Here is a 25,000-nt window from a genome sequence, read left to right on the forward strand (position 1 = left end):
GACACTGACACTGACACACACACTGACACTCGCACTTACACTGACACACACACACTGACACTGACACTCGCACTGACAATGACACTCACACACACACACTGACACTCGCACTGACACTGACACTCGCACTCGCACTGACACTCACACAGACACTGACACTGACACACACACACTGACACTGACACTCGCACTGACAATGACACTCACACACACACTGACACTCGCACTGACACTGACACTCGCACTCGCACTGACACTCACACAGACACTGACACTGACACACACACACACACTGACACTGGCACTGACACTCGCACTGACACTCACACAGACACTGACACTCGCACTGACACTGACACACACACACTGACACTCGCACTGACACTGACACACACACTGACACTCGCACTGACAATGACACTCACACACACACTGACACTCGCACTGACACTGACACTCGCACTGACACTCACACAGACACTGACACTGACACACACACACACTGACACTGGCACTGACACTCGCACTGACACTCACACAGACACTGACACTCGCACTGACACTGACACACACACACTGACACTCACACAGACACTGACAACGACACTCGCACTGACACTGACACTCGCACAGACACTGACACATACACTGACACTCGCACTGACACTGACACTCACACTGACACTGACACACACACTGACACTCACACTGACACTGACACACACACACTGACACACACACACTGACACTCGCACTGACACTGACACACACACACACACACACACACACACACACTGACACTCGCACTGACACACACACACTGACACTCGCACTGACACTGACAACGACACTCGCACTGACACTGACACTCACACTGACACTGACACACACACTGACACTCACACTCGCACTGACACTGACACTCACACTGACACTGACACACACACTGACACTCACACTGACACTGACACTGACACACACACACTGACACACACACACTGACACTCGCACTGACACTGACACACACACACACACACACTGACACTCGCACTGACACACACACTGACACTCGCACTGACACTGACACACACACTGACACTCGCACTGACACTGACACACACACACTGACACTCGCACTGACACTCGCACTGACACTCGCACAGACACTCGCACAGACACTGACACACACACACACACACACACACACTGACACTGGCACTGACACTGACACTCGCACTGACACTCGCACTGACACTCACACAGACACTGACACTCGCACTGACACTCACACAGACACTGACACTCGCACTGACACTCACACAGACACTGACACTCGCACTGACACTGACACACACACACACTGACACTCGCACTGACACACACACACACTGACACTCGCACTGACACTCACACACACACACACACTGACACTCGCACTGACACTGACACTCGCACTGACACTGACACACACACACTGACACTCGCACTGACACTGGCACTGGCACTGACACTGACACTCGCACTGACACTCACACTGACACTCACACAGACACTTACACTCGCACTGACACACACACACTGACACAGACACTGACACTCGCACTGACACACACACACACACTGACACTCGCACTGACACTCACACAGACACTGACACTCGCACTGACACTGACACACACACAGACACTCACACAGCCACTGACTAGGGATGTTGCGGTGACGGATTTTTTCCACTGGTTAATCGACGTGTAAAAAAAACGGTAATCCCGGTGTCACCGGGGTTGCGTGTCGGGGATTTCGGGTGGCCGAAAATGCGCACGTGCACACGTCTCAATTTACTTTCACTTTAATTAGCGGCAATTCAGTAGCATTTGTTTGAATTAATCATGGGTTAATTTATTTTATTCTTAATAAAAATACACAAAACAATAAGACACTCGCTTGTATTACACACATCTTTATTGCAAAATGAATAATAACTTAACACACCATGTAAAAACTAAACAAAAGCACTTATGAAACACCTTTAAAGTGCATTTATTAACAAAACGAACCACTGCACACATCGTGCAAGTATCAAACAAGAAATTATATATAAAAAATCACTATTCGTTAAATAAAGTGCCTGCCTTTTTCAGCTAAAAAAAAAAAAAAAAAAAAAACACCTCACAACCATCGAATATGAAACGAACGAACATCAAAAACTTCGTTAAATAAGGTAGCCTACCCGAATAATCACTGGACACTTAAGTGCAAAAAAAAAAGCTAATATAAAAATTAAACTCACGTTTGCATTTCTCTTTGAAACCAGATCTTCCGCCATCCTTTGCCAGTTAGCTCGCCTCACTCTCCTCAAATGATAAATGAAATCGGACACCTGCTGCTTTACTGCGGCGCTCGTTCCGCTTACGCTAAATTAAGAAGGCACATAGTCACTAACTGAATTAAGTGCTTTATTACTATAGGCTAAAACTTCAACACGATGGGGACGGTGACGGTGGTCAAGTGCTATGACCGGTAGGTGGGTTAAACACCGTGTATCACCGGTAACACCGACTATCGCAACAAGCCTACCACTGACACACACACACTGACACTCGCACTGACACTGGCACTGGCACTGACACTGACACTCGCACTGACACTGACACTCGCACTGACACTCACACTGACACTCACACAGACACTGACACTCGCACTGACACACACACACTGACACTCGCACTGACACTGACACTCACACAGACACTGACACTCGCACTGACTCTGACACTCGCACTGACACTCACACAGACACTGACACACACACTGACACTCGCACTGACACTGGCACTGACACTGACACTCGCACTGACACTGACACTCGCACTGACACTCACACTGACACTCACACTGACACTCACACTGACACTGACACAGACACTGACACAGACACTGACACAGACACTGACACTGACACACACACACTGACACTCGCACTGACACTGACACACACACACTGACACTGACACTCGCACTGACAATGACACTCACACACACACACTGACACTCGCACTGACACTGACACTCGCACTCGCACTGACACTCACACAGACACTGACACTGACACACACACACTGACACTGACACTCGCACTGACAATGACACTCACACACACACTGACACTCGCACTGACACTGACACTCGCACTCGCACTGACACTCACACAGACACTGACACTGACACACACACACACTGACACTGGCACTGACACTCGCACTGACACTCACACAGACACTGACACTCGCACTGACACTGACACACACACACTGACACTCGCACTGACACTGACACACACACTGACACTCGCACTGACAATGACACTCACACACACACTGACACTCGCACTGACACTGACACTCGCACTGACACTCACACAGACACTGACACTGACACACACACACACTGACACTGGCACTGACACTCGCACTGACACTCACACAGACACTGACACTCGCACTGACACTGACACACACACACTGACACTCACACAGACACTGACAACGACACTCGCACAGACACTGACACATACACTGACACTCGCACTGACACTGACACTCACACTGACACTGACACACACACTGACACTCACACTGACACTGACACACACACACTGACACACACACACTGACACTCGCACTGACACTGACACACACACACACACACACACACACTGACACTCGCACTGACACACACACACTGACACTCGCACTGACACTGACAACGACACTCGCACTGACACTGACACTCACACTGACACTGACACACACACTGACACTCACACTCGCACTGACACTGACACTCACACTGACACTGACACACACACTGACACTCACACTGACACTGACACTGACACACACACACTGACACACACACACTGACACTCGCACTGACACTGACACACACACACACACACACACACTGACACTCGCACTGACACACACACTGACACTCGCACTGACACTGACACACACACTGACACTCGCACTGACACTGACACACACACACTGACACTCGCACTGACACTCGCACTGACACTCGCACAGACACTGACACACACACACACACACACACTGACACTGGCACTGACACTGACACTCGCACTGACACTCGCACTGACACTCACACAGACACTGACACTCGCACTGACACTCACACAGACACTGACACTCGCACTGACACTCACACAGACACTGACACTCGCACTGACACTGACACACACACACACTGACACTCGCACTGACACACACACACTGACACTCGCACTGACACTCACACACACACACACACTGACACTCGCACTGACACTGACACTCGCACTGACACTGACACACACACACTGACACTCGCACTGACACTGGCACTGGCACTGACACTGACACTCGCACTGACACTCACACTGACACTCACACAGACACTTACACTCGCACTGACACACACACACTGACACAGACACTGACACTCGCACTGACACACACACACACACTGACACTCGCACTGACACTCACACAGACACTGACACTCGCACTGACACTGACACACACACAGACACTCACACAGCCACTGACTAGGGATGTTGCGGTGACGGATTTTTTCCACCGGTTAATCGACGTGTAAAAAAAACGGTAATCCCGGTGTCACCGGGGTTGCGTGTCGGGGATTTCGGGTGGCCGAAAATGCGCACGTGCACACATCTCAATTTACTTTCACTTTAATTAGCGGCAATTCAGTAGCATTTGTTTGAATTAATCATGGGTTAATTTATTTTATTCTTAATAAAAATACACAAAACAATAAGACACTCGCTTGTATTACACACATCTTTATTGCAAAATGAATAATAACTTAACACACCATGTAAAAACTAAACAAAAGCACTTATGAAACACCTTTAAAGTGCATTTATTAACAAAACGAACCACTGCACACATCGTGCAAGTATCAAACAAGAAATTATATATAAAAAATCACTATTCGTTAAATAAAGTGCCTGCCTTTTTCAGCTAAAAAAAAAAAAAAAAAAAAAACACCGCACAACCATCGAATATGAAACGAACGAACATCAAAAACTTCGTTAAATAAGGTAGCCTACCCGAATAATCACTGGACACTTAAGTGCAAAAAAAAAAGCTAATATAAAAATTAAACTCACGTTTGCATTTCTCTTTGAAACCAGATCTTCCGCCATCCTTTGCCAGTTAGCTCGCCTCACTCTCCTCAAATGATAAATGAAATCGGACACCTGCTGCTTTACTGCGGCGCTCGTTCCGCTTACGCTAAATTAAGAAGGCACATAGTCACTAACTGAATTAAGTGCTTTATTACTATAGGCTAAAACTTCAACACGATGGGGACGGTGACGGTGGTCAAGTGCTATGACCGGTAGGTGGGTTAAACACCGTGTATCACCGGTAACACCGACTATCGCAACAAGCCTACCACTGACACACACACACTGACACTCGCACTGACACTGGCACTGGCACTGACACTGACACTCGCACTGACACTGACACTCGCACTGACACTCACACTGACACTCACACAGACACTGACACTCGCACTGACACTGACACACACACACTGACACTCGCACTGACACTGACACTCACACAGACACTGACACTCGCACTGACTCTGACACTCGCACTGACACTCACACAGACACTGACACACACACTGACACTCGCACTGACACTGGCACTGACACTGACACTCGCACTGACACTGACACTCGCACTGACACTCACACTGACACTCACACTGACACTGACACAGACACTGACACAGACACTGACACAGACACTGACACTGACACACACACACTGACACTCGCACTGACACTGACACTCACACAGACACTGACACTCGCACTGACTCTGACACTCGCACTGACACTCACACAGACACTGACACACACACTGACACTCGCACTGACACTGGCACTGACACTGACACTGACACTAGCACTGACACTGACACTCACACAGACACTGACACTCGCACTGACACTGACACACACACACTGACACTCGCACTGACACTGACACTCACACAGACACTGACACTCGCACTGACACACACACACACTGACACTCGCACTGACACTCGCACAGACACTGACACTCGCACTGACTCTGACACTCGCACTGACACTCACACAGACACTGACACTGACACACACACACACACACACACACACACACACACTGACACTGGCACTGACACTGACACTCGCACTGACACTCGCACTGACACTCACACAGACACTGACACTCGCACTGACACTCACACAGACACTGACACTCGCACTGACACTGACACACACACACTGACACTCGCACTGACACACACACACACACTGACACTCGCACTGACACTGACACTCGCACTGACACTGACACACACACACTGACACTCGCACTGACACTGGCACTGGCACTGGCACTGACACTGACACTCGCACTGACACTGACACTCGCACTGACACTCACACTGACACTCACACAGACACTGACACTGACACTCGCACTGACACACACACTGACACTCGCACTGACACTGACACAGACACTGACACTCGCACTGACACTGACACTCGCACTGACACTCACACTGACACTCACACAGACACTGACACTGACACTCGCACTGACACACACACTGACACTCGCACTGACACTGACACAGACACTGACACTCGCACTGACACACACACTGACACTCGCACTGACACTCACACAGACACTGACACTCGCACTGACACTGACACACACACAGACACTCACACAGCCACTGACACACACACACTGACACTCGCACTGACACTGGCACTGACACTGACACTCGCACTGACACTGACACTCGCACTGACACTCACACTGACACTCACACAGACACTGACACTCGCACTGACACTGACACACACACACTGACACTCGCACTGACACTCACACAGACACTGACACTCGCACTGACTCTGACACTCGCACTGACACACACACACTGACACACACACTGACACTCGCACTGACACTGGCACTGACACTGACACTGACACTCGCACTGACACTGACACTCGCACTGACACTCACACTGACACTCACACAGACTGTTACGACCCCGCACTTCATTTGTTCGCCTGCTGGGGGCAATGTCTTTCAGGAAGGGCGTGGGAGATTACACACCCCTGCTACCTGGTTGCCTCTTAATGATGGAGGGGATAAAACCTTGGCTTTTCCCTCTCCACCTGGCTTCTTCATCCAGGGGACTGACCGCCTCTGAAGGAGTCATTTTGTTTTACTGCCTTTGTTTATTCACAACCCATATCCACCTTTTCCTATTCCCCATTTGGATTATGATTTTCCCCTTTTTGTTGAACCCTAGACTTTGTTCTGTTAAGTTTTTGTAATAATAAAAATCTTGCAAGTCGATCCATTTGTACTTGTTTCGTTTATGTTCGGCCGAAACGAGCTGGCCGTAACATAAATTGGGAGTCTCGTCCGCGATCCTATTGGGGTAGGAAACGTGGGTAAGTATGGGTTGTATGTGTGTATGTTTTTGTGAATGATTACCTTTTATAAATGAGAACTCTGGTTAGTTAGTGTGTTTCCAGCTGGATTGTGAAAACATTCCTTCCAACGGAGCACTATTTGTTGTTTTGTTTTGTTATTTTGCCTTTCTTGTTTTTGGAGGTTATCCTGGGTGGAGATTCACTCTCTGTTGGGGGTACGCTTCCGGACTTTCAGTCTGACTGATTGTCGCGGAGCTCAGCGTTTAATGCCGCCCCGAGCCCGGTACATCTCTGAAGACCAGGTAGGATTTAGTTAGTGTTTTTTCTGAGTTAGGAGCTGGAGTTTTCTCATATTGTAAACGGTAAATCCATTCAACAAAAATAAGTGAAGTTAAGCAGTTCGTGTGTATAGTGCGGTTTATTCTCGCGCTTACACTGTGTTTTGACTTGTGGGAAGTCTTCGGAATTTTTGTGAATGAGCATAGGTTGCGTAATATGGTGACGTAGTTCCTTTTTGAAGCAGTGGCTTATGGGAGTTGTATTTCGGGTAAACAGCGTCTCACGTGTAGTAGTTTAGTTTGTGTTATTGTGCGTATACATATACGAACAAAATGTCTTCGGTGGTCGAAGATTTCTTTGCGTGTCCGTCAGAAGCTTTGCTTGAGAGTTGTACAAAGGAGCAGTTAGTACAAATTGCTGAACGCTTCAGTGTCGATCTTACTTCTCAAGAAAAGAGGCTGAAGGAAACTATCGTGACTACTTTGAAGCGATCACTTGTTGATAGAGGAGTTATAGAGGTAAGCACTGAGTTAATCACTCAGAGTGAATCGTTTGTGTCTACTCCTGCTGATGTTTATAGTGAAAGTGAGACAAAATTTCCAGAATTGTCTTTTCAAGAGAAGCAATTGTGTTTAGAGGCCACGAAAGTTCGTGCTGAACGTGACGATCGCGCTATGAAAGAGCGAGCGGTAGAAAGAGAATTTGAAGGGAGAAAATTAGATCATCAGTTAGCTATGCGAAGAATGGAGCTTGAGATAGAGAGGGAACGAGAAGAGAGAGCGTTTCAGATAAAAAAGTTGGAGTTAGAATTAGCAGCAAAGACAGCTGAAGTTTCACAAGCGAATGTGCCTCCTGTTCTACAACAGCATGCGAATGCAGGTGAACCTGTGTTTGATGTTCACAGAAATATGAGATTAGTGCCGCCATTTTCTGAAAAAGAAGTGGACAAATATTTCTATCACTTTGAACGTGTTGCTTTATCCATGAAATGGCCGAAAAGCTTTTGGACTTTATTGTTACAGTGTGTGTTCACAGGTAAAGCACAGGAAGTTTATTCTGCACTCTCACTGGAACAGAGTGGTGAGTATGATACGGTGAAATCTGCTGTGTTACATGCATATGAACTTGTGCCTGAGGCATATCGTCAAAAATTTAGGAGTTTGAGTAAAACTGACGAATGTACTCATGTAGAATTCGCAAGAGAAAAGGAGAATTTATTTGATCGTTGGTGCACTTCAATGAAAGTTACAACTAAAGAGCAGTTAAGAGAATTAGTGCTCTTAGAGGAGTTTAAACATTGTGTTCCTCATGTTGTAGCTACGTATCTCACTGAACACAAGGTTGATACACTTTCGGAAGCTGCTATTATGGCTGATGAGTTTGTGTTAACCCATCGTGGGTCATTCAGTTCAGTCAGTCTTAAAACCAGCGACATGAGTAAATCTAAGTTTTTCTTTCAACCGAAGACAAAGTCTCCTGTGATGAGTAGGAATATTAAGGCGACAGTTGCTGAACATGTTAGTAAACCTGCACTCTCACGAGACATGGTTTGCTTTTATTGTAAAAAGCCTGGTCATAAAATATCTGACTGTCTAATTCTCAAGAAGAAAGAGAGATTGTCGAAACCTGTTGCTTTAGTTTCTACTTCACCTTTCACTGTTGATACTCGTGATGAGAAAGATCGTTATTTATCTGGTGTTAGTGATAAACTTGTTGATCAGTGTATGACTTCTTCCGTTGATTATACACCTTTTATCACTGAGGGAAATGTGTCATTGCCTGGTTCAAACGAAACGGTGCCAGTGCGTCTTCTTCGAGATACGGGAGCCGCGCAGTCGTTTCTTTTAGAAGGAATTTTGCCTTTGACTTCTGAAACCGCTACTGGAACTCATGTATTGGTGCGAGGTTTTGAGATGGGGTTTGTTGAAGTGCCTTTGCATCAAATCCATCTTTCCTCTGCCATTGTATCTGGGGATGTAGTAGTTGGTGTTCGTTCTGCACTTCCAGTCCCTGGGATTACATTTATTCTGGGAAATGATTTAGCTGGTGGGAATGTTTGGGGACGGAGTGATGTGGCAGCTCCGCCCATAATAGCATCTACACCTAGGAAATCTGATGTTGATAATTGTAGAGAATTTCCTGATTTGTTTCCAGCTTGTGCAGTTACTCGATCAATGGCTAAACCCCTGTCTGAAAACCAAGTTGAAGTTCCACTGCATGACACTTTCTTTTACACTGTTAATACAGGTAAGCCAGAATCTGATGTGTCTAAATGTCTTGAGCAAAGAGACCTGAAGTCCTGTCCTTTGTTGTCTTCTGATCAGAAAGATTCAACAGTACTGCAAAGTGAATCTGCTGATACGTCTGAGGTTCTGTCCACTCCTGAGAAAACCAATGTTGATCTCTCTGATGTTGATGACTGTTCTCTAACTTCTTTGTTACAGATTTCTCGGGAGGATTTAATTAGAGCTCAACAGAGCGATGACACTCTTAAACCTTTATTTTCTGCAGTGGAGTCTAAGAAGTGTTCTGATCCTCTGTCCTCTTCGTACTTTCTTGAAGATGGTCTGCTTTGTCGGACAGTGGTCCTGCATAAAGATGTTTCTCTGGAACCTAAAACTCAGATTGTGCTTCCTTTCACAGTGAGAGACTCTGTGTTGCATTTGGCTCATCAAGGACTTGCTGGTCATACTGGAGTTCGTAAAACGTACGATCGTGTCTTGCGACAGTTCTATTGGCCTAAGGTAAAACGAGATGTGGCAAAACATGTTCGATCTTGTCATACATGCCAGATCACCGGTAAGCCAAATCAAAAAGTGCCTGTTGCTCCGTTGCAGCCTATTTCTGTCGTCTCCACTCCTTTCGAGCATTTGATAGTTGACTGTGTTGGTCCTTTGCCCCGGTCTAAGACTGGTCACCAATATCTTTTAACTGTTATGTGCCAGACTACTCGTTATCCTTCTGCTTATCCGTTAAGGTCCATCACTACCAAATCTGTCTTGAAGGCCCTCACTAATTTTATGTCGACCTTCGGAATTCCCAAAGTTATTCAATCCGATCAGGGTTCAAACTTCATGTCAAAACAGTTCTCAAAGGCCCTGCGTCAGCTTCGAGTAAACCACAATATTTCTAGTGCCTATCATCCGCAGAGTCAAGGAGTTCTTGAGAGGTTTCATCAAACCCTGAAGTCCCTTTTGAGGTCATATTGTGTGGAACTCGATGCGGATTGGGAAGAAGGTCTGCCATGGATGTTATTAGCGATACGTGAGGTAATCCAAGAAAGTCTTGGGTTTAGCCCAAATGAATTAGTGTTCGGACATGTAGTGCGAGGACCTACGGCTGTGTTAGCTGATGAGTGGCGAATGTCTAAACCTTCTGAAAACATTTCAGATTATGTGAGTGGATTCCGGCGTAGGTTGTATGAAGCACGAGCTCTCGCTAAAAAGAAGTTGCGTAAGTCTCAAACAAAAATGCAACAATATTTCGACAGGAAAGCTAAGCTGAGAGAGTTTCAGGTCGGTGATAAAGTACTGGCTTTGTTGCCTCTACCTGCCAACCCATTTCAGGCTAAGTTCACAGGACCCTACAGTGTAGCTCAACGTCTTTCAGATAATAATTATCTGTTGAACACTCCCGACCGGAGAAAAAAAGTACAAGTTTGTCACAGCAACTTATTGAAATTGTATATAGCTCCTGTTTGTTTTGTTACTGTGAATGTGGTTAACTCTCGTGACTCTTTTTCAGAATCGTCTCCCCTCTTTTACGACACGGGTGAGGATTCTTTAGAGAATGCTGATGAGGATGGAAGTTTTCTTTCTCAAGAGAAAGTCGACGGGCGACTTAAAAATTCTGAGATTCTTCTTAAGCTGTCCTCTCATCTTTCCTATCTGACAGAGAAAGAGAGGAGTGATGTCACTGAGTTGGTGATGTCATTTCCCTCTCTTTTTCTTGATGTTCCTGGTCGTACTTCTGTCATAGAACATGACATTGACGTAGGAACTTCATGTCCAGTTAAACAGAACGCCTATCGAGTCAATCCTTTCAAAAGAGATTTGCTAAGACAAGAGGTGAACTATTTGCTTACTTACAATCTGGCTGAATCTAGTTTCAGTTCATGGAGTTCTCCTTGTGTCTTAGTAAATAAACCTGACGGCTCATATCGATTCTGCACAGATTATCGAAAACTTAATTCTGTGACAAAGTCGGACTGTTACCCTTTACCTCGAGTTGATGACTGTATCGATCATGTTGGTTCTGCCCGTTTCGTCAGTAAATTCGACCTCTTAAAGGGATATTGGCAGGTGCCTTTGACTAGTCGTGCAAAGGAATTATCTGCCTTCGTTACACCTGATGCCTTCCTGCAGTATACGGTGATGCCTTTCGGAGTTCGAAACGCACCCGCGACTTTTCAGCGACTCGTGAACCGTATACTTTATGGAATGTCAGGATGTGAGGCATATCTTGATGACGTCGTTCTGTATAGTTCCTCTTGGTATGAGCATCTCACTCAAATTAAAGAATTGTTCTCTCGTTTGGAAAAGGCTAATCTTACCATCAACCTCGCTAAGTCGGAGTTTGCGAAGGCAACCGTTACCTATTTGGGCAAAGTAGTGGGAAATGGTTGCGTAAAACCCATTGAAAGTAAGGTAGAAGCCATTTGTACCTTTCCAGTCCCCACCACTCGTCGTGAATTGCGACGATTTCTCGGCATGGTGGGATATTATCGGAGTTTTTGCGAAAATTTCGCCAGCGTAGTGTCTCCTCTCACCGATTTGTTGAGTCCGAAGTTGCATTTTAAATGGTCCGAGCCATGTCAGCAGGCTTTCGAAAATTGTAAGGCTTTGTTAGCATATGCTCCTGTTTTGACGGCTCCAAATTTCGAAAAGTCCTTTAGTCTTGCTATCGATGCCAGTGCTTGCGGTGCGGGCGCTGTCCTCTTGCAAGAGGATTTGAATCAGGTTCAACATCCCGTAAGTTACTTTTCGAAGAAATTTAATCGACACCAACAGGTATATTCTACCATCGAGAAGGAAGCTCTTGCCCTAGTGTTGGCCGTACAACATTTTGAGGTATATCTAGGGTCAATTGCTGCTCCTATTATCATCTATACGGACCATAATCCCTTAGTCTTCTTAAATCGGATGAGGAATCACAATCAGCGACTAATGCGGTGGAGTCTTATCTTACAACCTTTCCACCTCGAAATTAAGCACATCAGAGGAAAAGATAATGTTATAGCTGATGCCCTTTCTAGAATATAACATCGTTTCTGCGTTGCCTGTTCTCGCTTTCTTTTTCTTATCCGCCTCTAGGGCCCAGAGGTGATGAAGAATGAAGAGGGGCAGAAGACGTTTCTTCTAGAAAATCTAAAATATTCTTTGTATCCGTTGTTGGGCAGTGTGTAACTGTTTTTCCTTCTTTTTAGATTTGTGCCAAATCTTTTTTGAGGAGGGAGGTGTTACGACCCCGCACTTCATTTGTTCGCCTGCTGGGGGCAATGTCTTTCAGGAAGGGCGTGGGAGATTACACACCCCTGCTACCTGGTTGCCTCTTAATGATGGAGGGGATAAAACCTTGGCTTTTCCCTCTCCACCTGGCTTCTTCATCCAGGGGACTGACCGCCTCTGAAGGAGTCATTTTGTTTTACTGCCTTTGTTTATTCACAACCCATATCCACCTTTTCCTATTCCCCATTTGGATTATGATTTTCCCCTTTTTGTTGAACCCTAGACTTTGTTCTGTTAAGTTTTTGTAATAATAAAAATCTTGCAAGTCGATCCATTTGTACTTGTTTCGTTTATGTTCGGCCGAAACGAGCTGGCCGTAACACAGACACTGACACTCGCACTGACACTGACACACACACACTGACACTCGCACTGACACTGACACTCACACAGACACTGACACTCGCACTGACTCTGACACTCGCACTGACACTCACACAGACACTGACACACACACTGACACTCGCACTGACACTGGCACTGACACTGGCACTGACACTGACACTCGCACTGACACTGACACTCGCACTGACACTGACACTGACACTCACACAGACACTGACACTCGCACTGACACTGACACACACACACTGACACTCGCACTGACACTGACACTCACACAGACACTGACACTCGCACTGACACACACACACACTGACACTCGCACTGACACTCACACAGACACTCGCACTGACACTGACACTCGCACTGACACACACACAGACACTCACACAGCCACTGACACTCGCACTGACACTGACACACACACACTGACACTCACACTGACACTGACACTCACACAGACACTGACACTCGCACTGACACTCGCACTGACACTCGCACAGACACTGACACACACACACTGACACTCGCACTGACACTCACACAGACACTGACACTCACACAGACACTGACACTCGCACTGACACTGACACACACACACACACACACACACTGACACTCGCACTGACACTGACACTCGCACTGACACTGACACACACACAGACACTGACACACACACACTGACACTCGCACTGACACTCGCACTCGCACTGACACTCACACAGACACTGACACTCGCACTGACACTGACACACACACACACACTGACACTCGCACTGACACTGACACTCACACAGACACTGACACTCACACAGACACTGACACTCACACACACACACACACACTGACACTCGCACTCACACTCGGATTGACACTCGCACTGACACTCGCACTGACACTCGCACTGACACACTCGCACACTCACTAACACACACACTGACACACACACTGACACACACACACACTCGCACACTCACTAACACACACACTGACACTCACACGCACACACTGACACACACACACACACACACACACACTCGCACGCACGCGCACACACACTGACACACACACACACACACTCACACTGACACTCGCACGCACGCGCACACACACTCACATGGGAACGAGCACAAACTAGAGAGCAGCAGCACACAAGACACACACACAACATAGGAACGCAGGTTCTCTATGTGGGATTAAGATCCGGGGAGTTGCCTGGCCATGGATATAACATTTCAATGTAATGATCTCAAAGCCATTTCATTATCACTCTTGCCTTGTGACATGCTGCTCCATCATGCTGGAAATTAAACAGATCATTACGAAATTTCTCCCGGATCTTTGGGAGAAGTTGATTTTGCAGGTCGTTTTGATACCTTTCTTTATTCCCCACAGTGTTTTTAGGCAGAATCAGGGGCGGAGTGAGAGATGGTAAACATTCGGGGCTAAGCCCAAATGCAGTTTGTCCCAGAACATTTTAATTTGGCCTTAACAGCTTTACTGACTTAAAAGGAACTTTTGTTGTACTATGCTGGAGTAAAGTTCATAAAATGATCAGTGTTTCCCACAGGATTTTGTAAAACTATATTGGGGGACCACTGTTGGAACGACACAGGACTCATGCTAGCGTTCACTTTTTTTTCCAATTGATTTCCCAGATGTCCTGAACAGTCAGGGAAAATAACTGCGCAGTCTTCTGCTGTCCAATCCTTGCAGTTCCTGCAGAATATCAGTCAGTCCACGATGGTTTTCTTGGAGAGAAGTGGGTTCTTTGGTGCCCTTCTTGACTCCAGGCCTTCTTTGAAGTCTTGGCCTCAGTGTTTGTGCAGATGAACTGGAAACTCCCTGCTGTCCCCTCACGCCTGCTGGATGCTCTGGGACGTCCTGGAGCCTTCTTCACCACAGCTGAACCTCTCTCCTTGAAGTTCTGGATGATCCGGTAAATGTTTTTTTCAGGTCCAATATTCTTTGCATCAGATTCCTTGCATGTGAGGCCATTTTGATGCAAAGTGACGATGGCTTCACGTCTTTCTCTGGAGGGAACCATAGCTAACACAAGAACACAATGAATGGAGAGCAGGGAACGATTGCTAACACAAGAACACAATGATTGTAGGGAACCATTGCTATGATTGGAGGGAACCATTGATAATACAAGAACACAATGATTGGAGGGAACCATTGATAACACAAGAACACAATGATTGGAGGGAACCATTGCTATGATTGGAGGGAACCATTGATAACACAATAACACAAATGATTGGAGGGAACCATTGCTAACACAAGAACACAATGAATGGAGGGAACCATTGCTAACACAAGAACACAATAGGCTTGTTTGAGATGAGCAAAATCTGCACAGAACCGATCACCGGTGATCACCGCGAGATGCATGCCGGTTAGAAATGTGTCCGAGTGCGGTCCGCCTTGCTCTGATGACGAATGTCAAAAAACTTTTGTGATGGCGAGGCGGCCGTGTCGGATTCTGCAGTCGAACGCAGTTGCTCTCCACCGACTGTGCTGATCAAAAGCATGATGGGAAACGACTTGCTGACGACACAGCTTAATGCTAATTGGTTTTCGTGGATTTCGTAGATTCAAATAGCGCAAGCATCTCATTTGAGCAGAATATCGCAATGAGGATTTGAAATGTCACATAAAAAAAAAAAAAAAACTGATGATTAAGCTTAATTAATGAAGAAAAGCAGAAAGTGTGATCGTGATTAAAATATGACTAATCGTGCAGCCCCTAATTTTTTTAAGGCAACCCACCAACTAGCTGATTTTGGAAATACATAGTTATGCCCATTCTTAACTAGTAGCACCAACTGGAATTGCAAAAATAATTACTGTTAATCAACAGGTTTCCCAAAAACTAGCCTTATTCGTTCAAACCAGAGGTCCCGTCTCAAACTCACAGCGTTGGTTGAGCCATTTTCAACATACACTGTCAGATAAATAGAGCAATATGTTTTAAAGCACTACAGATCCACAGTTTCACTCTTCAGAACATCAACATACATACTGATGGCCCACTTACCACTGTCTCTGTATTAAAGTCACCACAAAATCAAAATTGAACTATTGACTATAAATTATTTATCTGTTAGACAGATAACTCCTCCCTCTTGCAGCTCATCTCTTTTCTTCTCTGATGATGAGGGCGAGGCAACCTGTCACTCACATGAGATCCACCAATAGCAAACCACAACGATCCAATCAATTCCACACAGACAAAATTTCCCCGCCCAACATTTGTTCTTGTTCCAGAAGCCGTTTCACTCAGATATACGGCACAATAGAGAAGAAAAGACTTTTGCAACTTCTGTTTCATGTAGACTTTAAAATGGGACAGGAAGTGACATAAAAAATGTCAGGCTTCACCTTCAACCTGTGACCAGTGAGACTCGGTGACCTGAGCCACAGATCTCATGATCCTAGGCTCTGTCCATCCTGATCTATGAGCATCCCAACACAATGACCCATTCCACATCCTGATCCTGAGCTCTTTCTACCGCTGTCTGCTGTAGTTTCTCTGATCACACTGTACAGCTGCAGTCATGGCTCTCAGGAAAAAGGGTCAAGGCTGTCATAAAATACAATGTAACAGCTGTCTGACCCTCACAGTGAAGTCCAGCACTACATCTATGCTAAATGAAATCCTCTAGAGCGAATCAACACATCATCAGCTACACAACAGCCCAGAGATCCATGCTGTAGTATGAAGCTCTCCCCAAACCAAAGATCTTCCCAATCGACTGGTAACTGGTTCATTTAAGCCATTAGTGGACACGTTTATGATATTACTTTAATTGAAAAATAGTATGAGTTTCAGGGCTGAGAAAGAATATTATTTGTAACTTTGCTAACATTGTTATACATTACAGCGAAAGCACACCGGCAAAAGCACGATTATGAATGTGGTGGAAAAACAGCAAGGAGACTATCTGAACATATTAATAATTTGTTAAAGTCCCCCTGTAGTCAATAATTGTATTCCTTAAAACTCATCTTTGATCACCAAAATGACATAAATGTTTTTTCCTTGAAAAATAATTTCTTCTTGCCTTAAAATTGCTTGAATGTAACTCTACACCCTTGCCTCGTTTAGTTTACGGGGTTCTATGAATATGCAAATGAGCCCTGCCTCCACTCACTCACTCAGCTCAGAGATCCACTCGTTGACGATCACACGTTGATCTGATTGGTTACAAGGTAGTTTGTGACGTCAGAAACACCAGCGATTTCAAAGCGTGTTTTTGAGACTGTCTTTGGTTCACTGCAGTTTTAAGGAGGAAATACTCAGCAATGGTGTCGACTTATGGATTTACACATGGTTTGTCTTAAAGCATATTAAAAACACCACATAGACATATAAACAACATTAAAAACTAGATTTTCACCACAGGGGGACTTAAACATACCAATGCAGTTAAATATTAATTTGCATCACTGGATATTACTGTCAGTTTTGAACATTTTCATCATAAAACAGTTGTCAAACATCAAATATAATAGTTACTTAAATCTTTCCACACACTCATCTTCCTCCGAACAGAAAGACCCGCCGTCTTTGATTTGATTGGCCATCTCAATAATTTTGACATTGACGAGGGATGTATGATGTCTAATGATTGGGGATGGACTTGTCCCCCTCAGTGTCTATGGGGGTTACGAACTCAAATTGAAATAGTAACGGAATATTTAGCCTATTGTATAAGAAAGAAAACAGTCTTCTGCCGTTTGTCAGCAGTGAAGCAGCTCTTTACTGCATATGATGCTTGTGAATGACCCTGAACTGCAGGCAAAGACATAAACAGTATCAAAATATGGAAACATAGTTTCTCTGACAGGGACCTGTAAATACCAGTACTGAACAACGGCTAGAAATGTCTCTGAGAAGCACTCGATGAGCCAGCGAAATGTTCCTCAGGGTTTCTGACAGCACGATGGTTAATGAACTGGGCCACAACAGTGCACAGAGCCATTTCCCAGTAGAGATAACCCAGGATCTGAGATCACGATACCGAAGCACTTGAACTGCTCCAGTGGGACGCCCTAACATCCGACTGCAGATGAAAAGCATTCGTCAAATGCAGGAATAAAGTCTGCATCTCTCATTAGAGCTTTCAGCTTATAGTTAACACGCATCATTAACAAGTTAACACATAAGCTCACTGAAAAGACCCGCAAGACCAGCACAAACCAGTGTAAACTAGTCTTGCGGATTCAGACCTTTCATCAGTATATGTGAATCGTGCTGGCAAAATGAGTCACAATGAGCAAACTTTCAAAAATGAATTATTTATACAAAAAAGTTATTTTCACATTTTCTATTAAAACAAACCTTCAAAATGATGTATGATTTGTTGGAATCAGACAAAAAAATGACTGAGCTGCACCAGTTTGAAGTCGATAGAGTCAGAGAAGTCAATTTTGAGAAAAATCAAGATAAAGTTTTCTGAAGGTTCCAAAACAAAATTAGCAACCATACCTTAAAATCCCCGGTAATAACACCACATTTGGCACACACCAAGTCAAAACCAAATATTTCCTGTATATCTACAGTAAAAATATATATTGTACTTTTTTTCCATGAAACCACAATTGTTTGATTAACATTGATGAAACAGACAGCCTATGTATTCAGACCTGTACTGCACGGATCTAATATAATGTTACACATCAAATGTTTTTCCCCAACAGTTAACCAAACGTTCACTTCAGACAAAACAGATAATGTTTGCGTTATCTTGCCAAGACAGATATTTTGAAATGCTGTAATCCTGTGTGTTTATCAGGATCATGCGCTGTCTGATGCGTCTTTATGCACACGCTTCGGATCTGTCAGTCAGTGCGAGTAAGATCGTTTTTTATGGACAAAGGTAAGGTTCTCCTCTCAAAAAACGTACGAATAAAGATAGTTTTAGATGTTTAATTGCTATCTGGAGCATTGGGATCGCTAGACGAGGGCTTAAAGGAGTAGTTCAATTAGTAGTAGTAGTTCATGTCTTTCTTTCTTCAGTCAATAAAGAAATGAAGGTTTTTGAGGAAAACATTCCCGGATTGTTCTCCATATAGAGACTTCAATGGGGTCCAACGGGTTGAAGGTCCAAATGTGAGTTTCAGTGCAGCTTCAAAGTCTCGACACGATCCCAGCCGAGGAATAGACAAATCATCTGACATTTAAAAAAAAACAAAAAAACAAAAACATTTAAATACTTTTTAACCACATGCTCGTCTTGCTGTCTACAACTTCACACATTACGTAATCATGTCGAAAGGTCACACGTGTTCCGGTTCAGAAATGTAGGGAAGATTTTCTCGTCCAACTTCAAAATCGTCCAACATTGTTGTTTTACCTTTTTTTTTTTTTTTTTTTTTTTTAAATGCCGTTTGATTCAGTCTTTGCATGTTGGCTTTGTAAACACTAGTTTGGTACTTCCGCCTTCGTCACGCATGACCTTTAACGTGATCCGTAATGTGTGACACATCAGACCTAGTGCAAGACGAGCATTTGTGGTTTAAAAGTACAGGTATATAAATGTTTTTTTTTTTTATAAAATGGCTGATGGTTTGTCTAGATAAGACCCTTATTCCTCGCCTGGGATCGTGTAGAGACTTTGAAGCTGTTAGACTCCATTGAAGTCAATATATGGAGAAAAATCCTGGAATGTTTTCCTCAAAAACATTAAAGGGATACTTCACCTCTGGGAAGATGAATGTGTATTTAAAATAGGTCATTTAAGTAGAAGAAATGTGGAGAAATTTTTGAATTTGGAGCTTTCTAGACTGAGAAAAGCCAGAAAATGTATTTTTGGCTTATGTGGATGAAAGACAACAACTCCCAGAATGCACTTGCTTCGCTGCCTTAGGAGGCCACGCCTACCGGTTAGAGAGCACAGTTGAAAACAACAAGGCTAGCCTAAGTAAGTGATGAGTTTGCCAGGGATTTAGAGATGCCCAAAATGTCCGGGATTCGGCTTTTGCGTTCTACAGTCGCCATTCATCATGTTTACTGTGGCGAGCAGGACGAGGCTGACGGCCGCGGGAGAACGGCGCGAGGCCGGTGGCTTCATTACTAAGACGCGCCGGGTCTCGCATCTCTCACGGAGGAGCGGGAATTTTCTTAGCAATGTTAAAATGCACATCAACCAATCACTTGTTTAGCGTTCATGTAAACACTACAGTCAGATTCACCGATCGGAATTAATTCAGTTAGATTGAAACGAGAGGTGTGCATGTAAACAATGAATGGCGACCGCAGAACGCAAAAGCCGAATCCCGGACATTTTTAACAGTCTCGCCCGCCGGACAAGTCCGGGAAAAGGAAGATGGTAACCCCTACTTACTCAGCTTTCTCCTATTATTCAGCTTTCTCCACAGAACAAGAGCATGCTAGCTTAGCTTCCAAAGAAAGACGGCTGACACTGTGTACATTCTGTGAGTGAGATCCCACCTCCTATGGGCGGGCTGAAAACATGCGGAACAACGCCATCTACTGGCTGTAGTCTTTAGCCTCTGGACAGAAAATCCTCCGATGACGCAAAATGACGATTTTTGCGTCATCGGAGGATTTTTTCCAGACAAAAAATACATAAATCTCTCCTCTCAGGGGGATATGAGGGGGGAAAGCATGGTAATTCGAAAATACTACAGGTTTTCTACTAATACAAAGCTTAATGCTAAATCCTGAAGTAACCCTTTAATTTCTTTTCGACTGAAGAAAAAAAGACATGAACATCTTGGATGGACGTGAGGCTAAGTGAGTAAATTGAGTTTTGTGAAAACCTCAAAAATCAACCATTTTTCACATGTTTTGCCTGTAGCTCGAAATTATCACGTGCGTATTCTGAATCCTTTTGCCAGCACGGGTCACATATTATTCCTGTCAATAAATGCACATTTAAACATCATGTGGTGTGTAAAGTGGATGGGATAGGATAGGCTCCCACAGTAAAAGCCTGATCACCTGGAAGTCCTCCAGAGGAAACTGCAGCATGTCTCTGAGTCCATCGCTGAGGATCTGAGTCTTCCTCTGAACCAGCACACTCTCATAGTCCAGAGGCTCCACCACACGCGGCTTCACCTGGAACACACACACACACACACACACACATTCAGCAGATCTTCATATTCCAGCAACTCACAGGGAATGAAAACTGAATAAGCACAATCAAAGGAGGAAAGGAGTAATAGTCCCATTATTCCAATGAGCAACACCTGAAGATTGACCATTGTGACTGTATAGAATCAGTGGCGTTTAATGAGAACATTATCTGAAACAATGACCAACTCCCTCTGACCCAGTAAGAGCTGAGTTCAGATGAACTTAAAAATCTCACTTTTTTAAAGAGATAAAAAGGAGTTTTTATGATAAAAAATTAATTCTGAGTGTTAAGTGAAGAACTACACTGCTCATAATCCTGAAGCTCCACCAATCAGAGAAGCTGCTGTTACAACGAGAAGAGAAATCACAGCAAAAAGAGCAACAACCTTTTTGCAAAAATCACACAACAGAGTTGCTATATACATATATATGTCATATATGCCCATATATATATATAAAAACTTGAATTGAAAAACCAGGCAGTCAATGTGCAGCGATCACGATCCTCCCTTTCTCATTTCTTTCTGTAAAGATAAATTGGTGATCTCTGAAGAATATGGGAATTTTGGACGAGGATCTTGGTAATATGTTTCCACTGATATTGTATAGGAGGAATCTGGGAGTGTGTGTGTAAGACTAAGTGAGATAACACAGTCCACTCACACATCTGGGAGTGATATTGGCAGAATGACCTCAGATGCTGTCGTCCATGGAGACGGAGCTGTTTTGATGATGATATCATAACTGGATAGACCAATGAAAGGCCAGAATCTCACACAAACACCACGTCAAAATTGAAGCTTACACACACCACAACAGGTTCACTCCCGCCAATGTGTGTGTGTGTGTGTGTGTGTGTGTCATAAGCATGCAAACCAATACTCTCAAACTAATCCAGACTCATTAAGAAAACATGCCTGTGGCAACATTTTAGCTAGGCTATATTATTATGTTGCTTGTTGCACATTTCGAGACACTTTCAAAGTAAAATGTCCAGTGAGTGGCGCTAAAAATGAGTTCAGTTTTACCCAAAACCAATGAACGCGTTAAAACCAATGAAATTACGTTAGATATTGTTTGTATCAAGGCAGTTCAGAAATGAAATGAGTGGCACTAAAAGCTCAGTGCGTTTGAGAATAACACACCACCAACACTAAACCTAAACAACTGTGTTAAGATAAAAATGCATTTGCTGAAGCAACCATGAAATGAAATCCTGCGTCTACAAGTCTTTGAGCGCTTCTATCGTGGCGCGTTTGCAGCTTTACAGTGAAATGAAGTGCATGCGTTTATGAGTGTTCATAGAGATATTTTAGACATTCAGCAATTTAATCTTTAACTCAAATATGAGAGAGCTGAGTTACAGTCATATGACTGACGGGTGATTTTATTGTTGCTATAATGAAACTAACCGTAAAAGGTAGAAGCTCACTCTCGAGTAATTCCAGCGAGTAATGACCGACAGAGACGCCACGAACTTCACTTTTCTGGACTGATAACTGTGACTCAGCTGTTTCACAAGACTGGAGCTTTTACATTAATGAGATGGTTTTATCAAATATGTTTCTTTACATAGCTCAGCATTTTATTCAATTTTGCCTTCACTAATTTATTTTAAATGGCCCTGTGATGTGACAGAGGTACAATTCATTTAATTTAATTAAAATTTCCAATTATAGCAACTATAAACAATTATTAAAGGGGGGGTACAATGGTGTTTCATGTATTCAGAGTTGTTTAAAGTGTTAAAGAGATGGATTCTCATCCTTAACATGGGCAAAGTTTTTAAAAAATATTTTGGACGAATAACGGAGAATTTCTGTGCCGAAAATCTTACTTCCGGGTCGGTACAAGTTTCGGCTGTTTTTTTTTTGACCGTGGATCTAATGACGTAGACCAGAGTGGAACTCCGTATATGAGCATTTCTCCCGGAAAAGCGAGACCGCGCACCTCAACGCGCTTCAACAGGAAATCATCGGCAGCGCTGCATAGTGTCTCCAAAGTGTGTTTGGTGAGGGAAAGCTTACCAAAGAACCCAGCGTTAGGAACAGTGGATGCAGAAACGAGTTGTGTAGACTGTTTGTTCCCTGCATTTCGACGATGAATGTTTTTTAAACAAAGCCCAGATCGACGGATTCTCTCTATGGCTCTGGCTTCGCCCACACGGCCCGCCTCCAGACGCTCGGTTTTTTCCGGAAAGACTCGGTACATCCTATTTTCTCTTATAAATATGATAAAACTGAAGACTTTTTGGAGATATGAAGGATGCAATACTATTCTATAGGTACTCAAGATTAACAGGAGATTGAGTGAAAATGAGCATTTCACCACGCCTTTAAAAAAATCTATAGGCAAACATTGTACATTATAATGCAATGCATATTTTCATAAACAAGTTCAAATGCATTATAATATTCACAGATTCCTTCTTACATCTTAAATTGGTTGTTTGTCGTGTTTTAATGCTATATATAATGTATTATAACTGTGGTTACAATTACTCATGTGACCATACAATGCACGATAAGTTGCATTGCAAGGCATAATTAATGCATAAAACAACATTTATAATGGATTATACTGTACATAAAGGCTTTAAGTAAAATGTTACCAAACAGTTTTAGATGGAGTATAGCATGTGTACAAACACAAATGGGAAAGACACACACCTTTATTTATTCCTGGGAACATGAATGGGACAATGTTTGCACAGTTGTGTTCAAAATGTCATCACAGTAGAGTGTGTGTGTGTGTGTGTGTGTGTGTGTGTGTGTGTGTGTGTGTGTGTGTGTGTGTGTGTGTGTGTGTGTGTGTGTGTGTGTGTGTACACTTCTTACAGCTGTACTCTGAAACACACAGACACACTCTAACTGAACACAACAGGCTCACAAATGACAGCGCACTCAGTTTCCAGAATAAAGTTCATAAGTCAGCAGAACAGCAGAATATATTGGATTAAACAGACAGCAGGAAAGACACACACATGTGAGATGATGGAAGCTTGTGTGATCTCCATTTAAAACATTTCAACACACACATCTCTCTCTTCTGAGGACCAGAGCTCTCCAGTCTGAAAGATGATCTCAACTCTATTGTGTGAGGAGCAAGACAGGAAATATATAGTATGTGTGAGTGTGTGTGTGTGTGTGAGTGTGTGTGAGTGTGTGTGTGCGTGTGTGTGACAGACAAAGTGAGTCTGGATTCAGG

At 44.1% G+C, this 25,000-nt stretch overlaps 1 protein-coding gene across 3 annotated transcripts in view; it reads right to left on the reverse strand.

The window, feature by feature from the left end:
- The window catches only part of LOC308691961 (dedicator of cytokinesis protein 9), a 146,641-nt gene that overhangs the window by 88,148 nt on the left and 33,493 nt on the right, over nucleotides 1-25,000 (reverse strand). For all 3 annotated transcript variants that reach the window (XM_081367573.1, XM_081367574.1, XM_081367572.1), the window contains exon 2: nucleotides 21,656-21,772. In XM_081367573.1, coding sequence (XP_081223699.1) covers nucleotides 21,656-21,772 — 117 coding nt within the window. The remainder of the gene's footprint in view (nucleotides 1-21,655; nucleotides 21,773-25,000) is intronic.

The sequence above is a fragment of the Scardinius erythrophthalmus genome (assembly GCF_964197995.2).
Source record: "Scardinius erythrophthalmus genome assembly, chromosome: 6".
Classification (NCBI taxonomy): domain Eukaryota; kingdom Metazoa; phylum Chordata; class Actinopteri; order Cypriniformes; family Leuciscidae; genus Scardinius; species Scardinius erythrophthalmus.